This window comes from Folsomia candida, unplaced genomic scaffold (assembly GCF_002217175.1).
Source record: "Folsomia candida strain VU population unplaced genomic scaffold, ASM221717v1 Fcan01_Sc001, whole genome shotgun sequence".
Taxonomy (NCBI): Eukaryota; Metazoa; Arthropoda; class Collembola; order Entomobryomorpha; family Isotomidae; genus Folsomia; species Folsomia candida.
Genome location: NW_019091193.1, coordinates 2494744 through 2507164, shown reverse-complemented (window position 1 = coordinate 2507164; position 12421 = coordinate 2494744). Strand labels below are relative to the sequence as shown.

Genomic DNA, 12421 nt, shown 5'->3' with positions numbered 1-12421 from the left:
GTAAAATATCATTACTTATGTATGTATAAGCTCAAAATGTAAAAGAAATTGTTAAAAACCCGATTTATTGTACGTATGTACTGAATTACGAAAAAGAGAAGCTGGAGGCAGCTTGAGATAAGTTTGTACAAATTTTCTAAGTTTTTTGAGAGCACTGGGGCATTGTGAAACAGGTAAGAAAAATTTGGGCAGAGTTCTGTTTCGATCTGACCACTTTTAAAAATTTTTCAGAAGTTTCTGAAAGAAAATGGGGTAATGTGATACTACCCAAAAAAAAATTTCGAAGGATTTTGTTTAAAAATTGCCTTTTTTCATTTTTAATTTTCAAAAAGTAAATCTCAAAAAACTCTCTCAAAAGTATAGCGTCTTTTTGTTAAATAAAAATGTAGAAAAAATGTTTACGGCACCTTTTTATGATTTTCATCATGGCTTAGAAAGATACGAACCAGAAAATCCGAAGTTTTATGGAGAAGACGGCGTGGTCCACTCGTTTGGGGAGATTGAGACGAAAAAGGGGGGTCCACGAATTTCGGACGAGTTTTCGGGCAGAGTAAAGCGCAGAAAAAGAACGAAGCCGTTCCACCAATTCTGTGTTCTGGGGGCAAGATCTCGTGATGAGGTACAAGAACGAAACGATGACGGTCCTCCAATTCTGTGGGCGTTGGGGATGGGAAAGGTGCGGGTGAGTCCACCAAGTCTTTGGGCGTTGGTTGGACGAAGGGCCAGGTACGTCACGTCGATGGCGTTGTGCGTCGATATCCCACGATACGCCACACAGGAGGAGTCCGTAGCTGTGAGGTAGAGGAAATGGGGCTCGCTTGTGGGGATGAATATCTCAAATGACGCACAATAGTTCGTATGTGTAAATGGGCACCAAGATACGGATGAGGAGTTATAACACAGTTTATCGGTTCGGTCGCTAAATAACTCACACGGCACACACCATAGTTATTGTTTATGCACAATTATAAGAACATTTATTTATCGTGGCGCAATAAATATACAAGTAGACTTTAGTAAAGTGGTAAGTGTGTAATTTAAGGGGAAATGAAATTGTGACTGGGACAGGTAAGTATTTATAATATTTGGAATTGTGATATTTAGGATGAGTGGCGGAGAAGGAGAGAAGATGTTCTCCTGTTGAGTCCCAGCCTGCCACTGTCTGAAGAACAGTAGCGTCGGCTGTATTTCTGAAGGTGGATTCAAGGAGGCGATGTGTCCTTGAATCTTGAATATATAATGTTGAGTGAATGTCCGGTCACTTGATAGTGAGGAGGATGTGGAGATGGAGAAGAGAGAGAGACGAAGGGATGGTGCATGTTGCATGTGACATCCCTTCAGTGTGTCGCGTAATATGGACCGGTCTGGATATGGGGCTTGGCAAATTTAATGCTCCAAAATAGGCAATACTCAATTCACAAGATTCTTGAGCTTTTAAGAAATCGTCAAAATTTTGAATGGTACAAGTTTTGTTTGCTTCGAGTAAACCCATGCAAATTACGGTGCATAAAGTATATTCGTAAAATTGACGGAATATGTTCCCAGTCATATTTGAAGAAAATGGGATATGTAGCAGTTATAAAATAAGGATGCAGTGATTACTTATTTATGGTTGAGTCAAATAAGTGGTTAGCCTTTGAATTTTTACGGCAAAATATAAGAGTTTATATGAGGGTTTTTGAATCTTGGTTTCAAGGTGGGACGCACATACATAAATATTTACCGTCAGAAAATGTGTACATCACGATAAAAACTCTTCAAGCATATTGATTAATTTCAAATCAAACTTATAGATGCTTCGCTTGAATTATTCAGGCCACCCGATCCACTGAATTGCGTGCGTGCGTCCCGGAAAGCGCTGGAGTTAATTAATTATATAAAAACACTCAACTAAATTTTTCGCCGTCGAAAACCCCATACAGCTATTGCCCCCAGAAATAGGCAAATAGAACGGGAAAATAGTGAGCTTTTTTCGTGGAGGAGGGTATACTATGCTTTGAGCTGATTGGCTTTAATTGCGGAGAGATACATACATTTTCGTCCTTGTACATTTTCCACCTAAGGTCACTTGGGCGCCAGTGACCCGGGGTGATCAGGTGTATCTCCCAGCTTACCGATTCGGTTTTCTTGGAAATTTGGAACTCACTATTTACAGTTGGAATCACGAAGCCCTTGGAAAATACCGGTCATTGTGTTTTCTCCGATATGCTGATGCGTACATGAAATAAGTACATACTTATATACAAATGTATATGTAGGTATGTATGTCCTTTTCCCATTTGTATTTAGTTTTATGCGACAAATTAATACCATTATGTATGTATAAAGACTTTTCCTTTCCAGTTTAATGTGATAGAACCTTGATGACAATGCTTTAGACCAACTTTAGATTCGAGGTCGGAATCTGAATTTTCTGCGACAGATGTTATACACCACGCACGAATAGGCGTATGGGTCGGATCCATCGCAACCGCAGGTTAACCCACGGCAGCAATCCGATTGATATGAACACCGTCTGTGTTGCGGATAGCATAACGTCTAAAAAAATATTTACGTATATCCAATTTACATAAATAAGTACTTGTTAACTTTAAATACTTCACTCCATTTCCTACCCCAATATCATCCTCCCAATACCACGGATGCCTGGATTCCACAATTGCCACAGTGACCAAAATCAGAAAAATGATCAGGGTGACAGGTTTCATCTTTCTCTGGTGAAATATAAAGTTTTTTTTCCAATTTCAGAAAAAGTGTTCAGCATAATCCCCAAAATGATGTTTAGAAAATTACCAATTTTCAGAAAAATGGGCGATTCTTTCTTAGCAAAGTGTGCTTTTGTTCCTGGAGTCTGTAGCTATGTATTAGCTTTAGAAGCGTCAAAGCAACAATAGAGATGGACTTGTGTGAAACCAAATTGGATAAAAATTTTAACAATGGGTTAGACTATATCATTGTTGCTCATGCATACGTAAATAAAATAGTGCAGCCTAATTATTACGTTTTACGTACGAGAAACTTGGCATAATACAACTAGGTATTTTCAAATCCAAGTTCAAATCAAATATCAAAAATTAAAAGGCTCTTTCTCACTAAAATCAATCCTTTCATTTTTCAAGTCGGCTTCTACGATTGATTTGATTTATTTCATTGCATGCAATTTTATAACTATTATGAGGCATTTTACATCAGTTTTGTAAGTCCATACCACGTTCACATGTTTACAAAGATCAGCTTACGAACCAAAAATATCTTTTATTTTCGTAGAGGTTTGTAAATTCGTAAGCAAAAATTTGCCCTCGAGATGTTCGTACATAGGTTTCGTAAATTTATGTGGTTACGGACGTGAAATTTCTCTACATATTTAAAATGATTTAACCACATATAAAAATCTGTATGGAAATTTTAGAGAAAGTCAGGCGACGACATGCCCCTTAGGGGACATCCATAAATTATGTCACGCAAAAATTACGAATTTTTAGACCCCCCGTTAGCATGTGTGACATTTTAATTTCATTAGTAGATTCTACATAATTTGTACTCTTTAATACTACTAATCATAAGCATATACTAAAAAACCTTTTATCTAGGAAATGATTAAAAGAAAGGTTGGGTTTTCCTAGTAAGGAAAACCCAAGTAATTTGTATTTTTTAGAATTGTATTTTTACATTTTTTAGTGGGCTTTTCACACATTTAATAAAAATGCACCTGCCAATGGCACATTGTTATATTTAGTACACTAACGCGAACCTCGAAGGGTCCTTTGGAATTTCCTGGTTTAATCCAGTGAGGACTGGAAGAAGTCCTCAGTACTAAAATAGATTGTTACAAAATATGTATGTACATATATGTCCTTTCTCTCTGTTGGTCCGTTGTGAATAAAAAGGCAGTGAAACCACGCCACATTTCACAGTCACTTTTGATCCCACAATTAAAAAGCACGTCAAATTATCTCCCTTTAAAATTTTCAAGATTCCAGAAATCCCATTGAAATGGAATCCAGAACAAATAATTATCTTTCCCTGATCTTGTTGGTTGCCTTGCTTGCTTCCATTGGGGCTGCAATGCCAACTTCTGAAATTACATCTACTAACGGTGAGTTTGTTGTAAAAAAAATCTACGGAAATTTAAAATAGAGATCAAGCCGGAGTCTCCGATCATACAAATATATTGAATTATTTTTAACGATATTACTAAATTTTTGCAGTTGCTACTGATTACTCAATAAAGACTTCCCCCATCATGTCGCGGAGAGCAAGACAATACTACCCTTATGGTGGTTATGGGGGTATTCTTTTTTTCGTGTCTTCTTCACTCCGTCCGACTTTACATGTGAGAATATTTTAATTGGTTATTTAATAAATGCTGCCTAAGTTTAGGATACGGAGGTTATCCAGGAGGATACTACCCGGGTGGTGGATTGGGATTCGGACAGAGTCAATCCAGTGCCGCTGCGAGTGCTAGTGCTAGTTCCGGAAGTACTGGATTTGGTGGATTTGGGTGAGTTGGTCGAATAATCTTCGCTAGCTCTTACTGTAATCGCGTATTTCACTTACTGACTTACTTATATGCAAATTAAATTATTTTATTGCAGATACGGAAAGTAATGCAAATCTATTCGTTTTCGTCTCCGGATTTTAATTAGTCAATAGTTAATGTTATTTAGCTGTTTATTTATTCAAACTCATCTTTATTGATTTGTACAACCAATTGACAAATTTTGTTAAATAATGTTAAACAATTTATATCGACATTTGGCATATTCCTTGTAATTAATAAAATTTTTAGTTCCATATAATTTCGTCCCGTGTCTTGGAATAATAGATTAATTTCGTTGTGCGTTTTCATATGTACCGACATACATATGTACATATTTACAAATAAGTACTGTTAATTTACTCGTTTAATCTATATATATAATTGTGATCATGCATGATAGGTTTATGAATCTCATCAGAAGTTATGAATGTTCGCATAATTTCTCGGCCAAAAATTAATCATATAACGGGTAAGATCCAGCATAATTAAAGCTTACTCTTTTTGATATTGAAGTATAACCAGGACCCTGCAGAAATAAGATACAATTCCATTGCTATTCCGTTGTACATATTCAATACTCGTCTTGAGACATACACAACTAGTCAAACTCACAATCAAACGTGAACGTGTATTCCTGTGCGTTAAACTATTATTTTTTCATGACTCAGGACATTTCATTATGAAATTTCAATGAGTTTAAACACATTATGTTCAGCAAAAAGTCAAAAGTAAATGGCATATTTTTCAAATACAATTCATCCATTCATTCACTGTACTGCTAAAAAATCAACTGGCTATATTACATGTGCGTATTTACCATGCATGATCAAGTATTCTTGTGTTCTTGTGTTTAACCAATGTCAAGAGAGGATTAAAAAATAAAGTCTCTACCAAAGTCATAATCACGATATATGTGTAAACTGAACATACTTTTACTTACGTCTAGTGGTCTCAACGGTGCGGTTCGGTTCGGTTCTTGGAAGAACCGGTTTAGAACCGAGAACCAGAATTGAAGAACCGAAACAGAACCGAACTTTTTTAGTTGGAACCGAACCGGAACCGGACCAAACCGTGACCGAACCGGCGGTTCGGGTCAAACCGGTAGTGTTATTAATATGCAATAAACAACAAACAATGCTAATTGACGTGTTTCTGATGAAATTTCACATATAAGCCAATAACTTATCTGTATTTAAACAAGCAAATTCTAATACATGTCAACAGCAAAACCACTTATGTATATATTATTGAAGTTAGAAAACAATTCCAAGTTTGGGGTGCAACCAAGTCAAAATTTCATTTTGGAAACATTAGGGGTGTAACCAAGTCAAAATTTCATTTTGGAAACATTTGGGGTGTGACCAAGTAAAAATTTCATTTTGGAAACATTTGGGGTGTGACCAAGTAAAAATTTCATTTTGGAAACATTGGGGGTGTAACCAAGTCAAAATTTCATTTTGGAAACTTTGGGGTGTGACCAAGTAAAGATTTCATTTTAGAAACTTTTGGGGGTGAAAATTTCATTTTGGAAACTTTGGAGGTGTCATCAAGTCAAAATTTGGTTTTGGAAACATTGGGGATGTAACCAGGTCAAAATTTCGTTTTGGAAACATTGGGGGTGTGACCAAATAAAAGTTTCATTTTGGGAACTTTGGCAGTGGGGCCACGTCAAAATTTCATTTTGGAAACTATGTGTATTTCGGGAAATTCGTAAAACTTTTTCGAAAATATGATTAACTTCGCTAATGTATTTATGTATGAAGTTCGGTTCAACCCGAACCGGCCGGTTCGGTTCGGTTGTCAAAGACTTGGAACCGGAACCGAACCGGTAATAAAAGTTTCGGTTCGGTTCGGTTCTCCGTATAAACCGGAACCGAACCGAGCCATCGGTTCCGGTTCGGTTCTATGAGAACCGAGAACCGTTGAGACCACTACTTACGTCGTTCTCATTACTCATTATACACATATGTAATAGTAAGTATTTTGCATTATGAAGTTCTTACATAGGGATCATCCATAAATTATGTCACGCAAAAATCGGGATTTTCTAGACCCCTCCCCTTCCCCCCTTTAACATGTGTCACATAGGCACGATTTCATTGGGGCCTTGGACCCCTCCCTCCTCTCGCGTGACATAATTTATGAACGGTCCCTTAAGCAGACATATTATATACAACTCTGTGCACATATCTGATTATTTTAATTAACGCATAGAAAACTATTTGCATGTGACCAGCATACCTGTTCACTTTCATTCATTTGAGTGATTATGATAGAGAATGATAGTGAATGAAAACGAATTTCCTGTGATTTAAATGAAAATGAGTGAAAGATTCAGTCGTTTCAGATGAGAGTGACTGTGAATGAAAAGATTTCTCACTCCTTTCATTTTTCACCCTATGCTTAATACATGGGGCGAGTACGAAATGAAGTCAGATGACGTGAAATGAAATGAGTTTGAAAGAAAATGACAGAGTGTGAATGAAAACCTTCAGTCAGAAATCGAGATGACTGAACTTTGAATGAAAAAAGTTATTTTGAACAGGTATGGTCACCAGGCGACCTCAGCCTCTCGGTTTGAAGGTGATCAGTAGCGTAATTGTCCACTCCATTATCGCCGAGAAATACGTCTTTAACAAGGTCTTATCCAACATGTAGAAATTGATCTCACAGAATCCAGCATATATTCGAATCGGTCTCATCGCTTTTACCGCCTTGTATTCATATCCCGCTCTCACTCTACCCACGAATACCATTTCGGCAGCCCCACTTTCCCAGTGATCCAACATTTTGGCCGAAATTTCATGCAAATTTATGCAAATCGGTAGGGTCGCATTAATTATGGATAAGGTTATCGCGGCGCCAATCGGGAAGCTGAGATAGGCCAGGGGATGTATTCCATAGTTCAGGAATCGTATCGAGGCAACATTTAAGGTGGCCGAGAGTCCGAGTCCTACCGACATCAAGACGAATGCTTCCGACGCCATGTCCACGGCCGGAATTATGATCAGCATCTGGACCAGATTATACCTGTAGAGCCAGATCGGTGTAACCAGTCCGTCCCTATTTCTAAATATGTAAGAACGAACACCAAATTTTATTACATAAATGTGTCAATGACCGAATAGGGTCGTCACTTGTTTACTAAGGAAATTTAAGTTTGAAAGAACAAGAATTGTAATTTGGTCAACGTGCCAAGACAATCAGTGTTTCTCTTTTCCCTTCCAAAATCATTTTGGACTGGCCAGTGGTCAAAAGTGTCAAAACTGGTCGATATGACCAGTGTCTAAAAGTGGCAAATGGGGCAAATTGTTACAATAATGGGACACCTGAAGACATCAACTAACCCCATTTTCTTTTTGGACACTTTTAGACATTTTTGGACACCGGCCTTTTTAGCTGGTGGTCAAAAAGCTGGCGTCCCGTCCAATCTAATTGAAACACTAGTACCAATATTTCTCACGATTTTTAAATTTTTCAAAAATCAGTAAACAAATTATCATCATATTTAATTCTTACAAATTTTGTTCCGTCTTAAGAAAATATTTACTTTACCTGATCTGCTTAGCATGTTGAAAGCAGGTATTCAAACAATTAGCCACCATTTGTCCTGGTAGGACGAAAAAGAAGACGAGGAATGGGAACAGTCTTTGTATTTCTAAGAAAAATATGTACGAAAAGACGAGTCTGATGGTAATCGTGAAACCAAGAGCTATTCCGCCATTCTCAATCCCTGCCCAAGCCAACACGTCATCCAGAAAGTACGCTATGGCATCCGTTTTAAGAGGGAGGACGCTGAGTGGTGAGGTGACCGCGACTACACCGGATGTTATGAATCCCGCCATGCAAGCTATTCCTATTTATTTAAGATGTTAAAAATATATATTTGCATATTTAAGTAGTACTTAAATATGCAAATATATTTTCGCAAATCGCAAATGAGCATGTTTTATGGAAACATATCAAAAAGCTGGTGTTTTTACAAGAAGGTTTACGAAATTTGTGAGATTTGCGAAGTCGTATTTTGCGAATCCCCTCACAACAAAAATTTTTTGAGCATCGCAAGTTTGGTAAAAATGTACATATAAGTAAGTCTCGATGCGAATTTTTTTAGTGTATGGTATAATGTCACTAATAAACTACATAAATAATGCTTAAGATTAGTTTATCTGCTACACTTTGCACCTGTTACATCCAGCTTTCCATTGTGCAACCTTATTCCAGGAAATCCGATGAGTTTGGCATATTTCTGTATGATCGATTCGTGAACTCGAGACCTTTTTTTAACTAGAATGATCAAATTAATTAATTACAAAATCTATATCATGTACTAATTTTTGTTGCAAACTTATGTAAAAATACTTATCTTACCACCAGATTTCTCCTGTGGTCCTTGTAACATTTCATGTACCTTTATGATATTATTGACAAGTAGTACCGATTTTTGGCCCCATAAAATAACCGCGATTGCCAAGGCCGCCCCCATGATTCCGACCAGTTCGACTATTGCGTATGTGATGGCCAGCATTATACCCACTCCGACACGGGGGGCGTACATCATCCAGTACGCTTCGTATTGAGAGGAACGTTAGGACGAAAAATATACCAAATATGGCACAATACCAGGCCAAGTAGGCCCTTGGACGACTCTTCTTGTCGAACGTGTACCTACGGGTGGTGGAATTCCATCCGATCGGTGTTTTCCATAGGTAATTGTTTATCCAGAATACCTTATCAACGACAAACCAGACAAGTGGGGTTGGAATTTTTGAAATATTGCAGATGAGTATTATTTGCTAGTCGCAAGGACAAAGAAGGAATGGTTATATTTTTAATCGGAGAAAAATTAATAGAAGTAGAAAGGAAATCAATTTTGGGATATATGTTTTAATACAGTACTAAAAATCAGTTCGATTAGAGTTCGATAAGTTCGATTAGTAATCGAATTAGTTCAAGGTTTTTGTACGTAAAAGAATAATTATACAGAGGGTGAACCATGATTTTACATTTCTTACTTGTTTGTAATTATATTACTGTTAAATCTGTACAGTTGTCCAGTCTTGAGCTGTATTTAAGTGGCTTTACAATTACTTTGCAGGTAAACTTAGGGGTAGATACTACCAAAAATTTACATGCAGCACAATATCTAAAGATTTACAACTTTAGGCAAGGATTTTTGCTCACTCTCTGTATATTTAATTTAAGCAATATTTCAAAATACGGCGAATTTGTCCCACCCACCGATCTACTTACCTCAATATATATGTATGTATATCAGGTTTAATTGCAAATAACAATTACCCAATATTACCATAGGAATACCTTAGCAGGCTTGTAGATATGTATGTATTGTACATGTATAATTAATTTTACCCGGCTAAACTGAAATTGATGTGAAGAAAATCGAACATTTTGCAATAGGAGAAATGCCAATAAGGAAAACGAATAAACAAATTAAAAAACTGAATATACATATACATTCAGTCAGTTACATTTTTCAAATAATGTGATGGGAAATACTTTATTGTACAAATGTAAAGGCATAATGTAGTATGCATATGTGTGTATGTATGACGTACATATTTAAGAGCATCAAAATTTTGCTCGCAAATTTCTTCCAAATATTACATAACAACAATCTGTTCAATTTCAGCATACTAAAAGTATGTAAGTACTTTACTTACCGATCAAATAATAAACATGCCTCAAAATATTTACAAATATGCTAAATTAACTTTAGCCCACATTTTCAAGGGACAAATAAAACAATATGTACATAGATATGTACAAACATTTATAAATTCCAGTCGTCTATACATATTTTCATACATATGTAAATACCTATTTATGTAAATTATAGATATTTACATCTAAACAGATATACATTCATATATTGCGTCTATTACGATTGCACTTCTTCCGGCAGTGATAACATCCTTGGCACCTGTCCACGAAATTTCTCTCTCGCCTTATGTACCTTCACCACTTTTTCCCATACAATACTCCGACCTCCCCCTCCCCTCCCTACTCTCGTACCCCACACATTTCTCACCTCCACCAAAAATCCAGCCAAACACCCCGCACACATTGCAAGATAAAGTATAAAGACATTTTTCAAGTTCGACTTCCACAATCGTAACGGTTTTGGTTGCCTAAATTGCCACAACTCGCTCCTCGAAAATTTCACCTCTTGCCCAACCGTTCCCGAACCCGGGGACAATTTTTTATCTCCAAAAGCTAAATACATTGCGGCCAATTCGCGTGAAATCGTCATCAAATTTTGAATCCCGGACTCCGTAATTCTCTGCAGAATTTTAACCGCTTTTTGAGCAAAGTGGAGTCGAAGGGTCCAAATTAGTTGAAAATTGGTTAACTTATCTTCCGAGAGATAAGTGCAGGATGAGTCCAAAACGGTGAAGGATATCCCGTTGTCGTCCATGATGGGTTTCAAGGTGAGGGCGTTGTCCTGTATGACACTGATTGCTTTATGGTCTGCAAGAATCTTGAGGACTTGCACGGGTTGAGAGAATATTTGGCCGAGGGGGTCAAATCCTGGAATTACTTGGAAGTAGAGGTGCAAATCTTTGATTTTTCTGTAGCGAGGGATTGACATGGTTATGCGATCGATGGCCAGCGGCATGGCGTCTTTGGACGGGATTGCGAATCTAGAAATTTGTAAGATGCCATTATTTAATTATTATCCGATGTAATAATGCGAATGTTAACTATTCTGAATAAATCCCGATTATTTTGTGGCGCATACATACAGCTTTCAATAATTGCTCTAAGAGAAGAAGTTAAGAGGAGAAGTTATTTAGTCAATATTTTAAGAAAGAAATTCAGTAGATTCGAAAAACTTAGCTAGTTTCGCAAAATTCTCCTTGTACGAGTTTTCATAAATTTTCAAAACTACTGCATTTACGAATGTCCGAACAAAAAATAATTCTTGACAATTTTATGAAAAAAATGGGTTAAATTGGTTTATGCATAAATCATGTGTCCAATAATTTAGTTCAGTTCAATTTACTTTTGGAAATATTTAACTACCACAAATTGATCTAGAAAATTATCTATATGCCAAAATTCGAAGATTTCTGTGCAAAAATTTACCTAGACTCAGAATTCTTATAAATTTCTTCCACCGTTGCGAACTGCTTTGCTCTCAATGGTTTAATCATTTTTGTCGTCACAACACATAAATACGCATTTGTAAGAATGCTCAAAAACAGTAACCCAAACACGACACAGTTTGTCCTCTTGCATTGCGTGCTTTGCGCCAACAATGCAATGAAAACATCCGCAGAGTAGGCAACGCTTCGAAAAACGGCGCCATACGCGATTCCCGTGAGAAGAATGAACAGCCAAATCATGTCGTCAAACGGTCTCGATAACGTGGCCCACTTTGGTTCCTCAAAGTCCGGTTTATGATAACAGTACAGGAAACGAAAGGTTCGTTGGGCATTGACGTAGATTTGCGGATTGTACAATTCCATGTTACCCTCAAAGTGGTTAACGTTACACAAATAGCAAATAAAGAGGCCGGGATGGACGGGAATTTCGTCAACTTCCAGGTCAGAAACGGGGCTCAAAGTCAGGTTGAGTTTTAAGGAGAGAATTCTTGATATGATGTGAGATTCGTAACATCCATGATCCGACGCTCCGAATTGATCGCTCCAACATTCTGGTCTTAAGGCGCTGGCTGTTTCACCTGAAATCAGGGGACGAAATGACTTATTGGTCGCATCAGGAAATTCGTGTCGTGGTTATGTGGATAAATTTTTCCATATGTATTATTTGCAAAGCTATTTTATTTAAAGTACATGCCCAGAATATTACCACTACCACTTTTAAAACTTTCAACACAGATATTTTACAATTCTC

General features: G+C 37.1%; 2 protein-coding genes across 2 annotated transcripts; one reads left to right on the top strand and one right to left on the bottom strand.

Moving 5' to 3' along the window:
* Positions 1-3848: 3848 nt before the first annotated feature.
* On the top strand, positions 3849-4799 carry LOC110842195 (glycine-rich cell wall structural protein). Its single transcript, XM_022087906.2, has 4 exons — positions 3849-4096; positions 4209-4289; positions 4381-4501; positions 4596-4799. The coding sequence occupies exons 1-4, from the start codon at positions 3994-3996 to the stop codon at positions 4606-4608; spliced, it is 318 nt and encodes a 105-aa protein (XP_021943598.1). The 5' UTR covers positions 3849-3993; the 3' UTR covers positions 4609-4799.
* A 5271-nt stretch (positions 4800-10070) lies between these two features.
* LOC118433997 lies at positions 10071-11866 on the bottom strand. Its single transcript, XM_035846582.1, has 2 exons — positions 11651-11866; positions 10071-11205 (listed from the first exon to the last, which is right to left on the bottom strand). The coding sequence occupies exons 1-2, from the start codon at positions 11716-11718 to the stop codon at positions 10443-10445; spliced, it is 831 nt and encodes a 276-aa protein (XP_035702475.1). The 5' UTR covers positions 11719-11866; the 3' UTR covers positions 10071-10442.
* Positions 11867-12421: the final 555 nt, after the last annotated feature.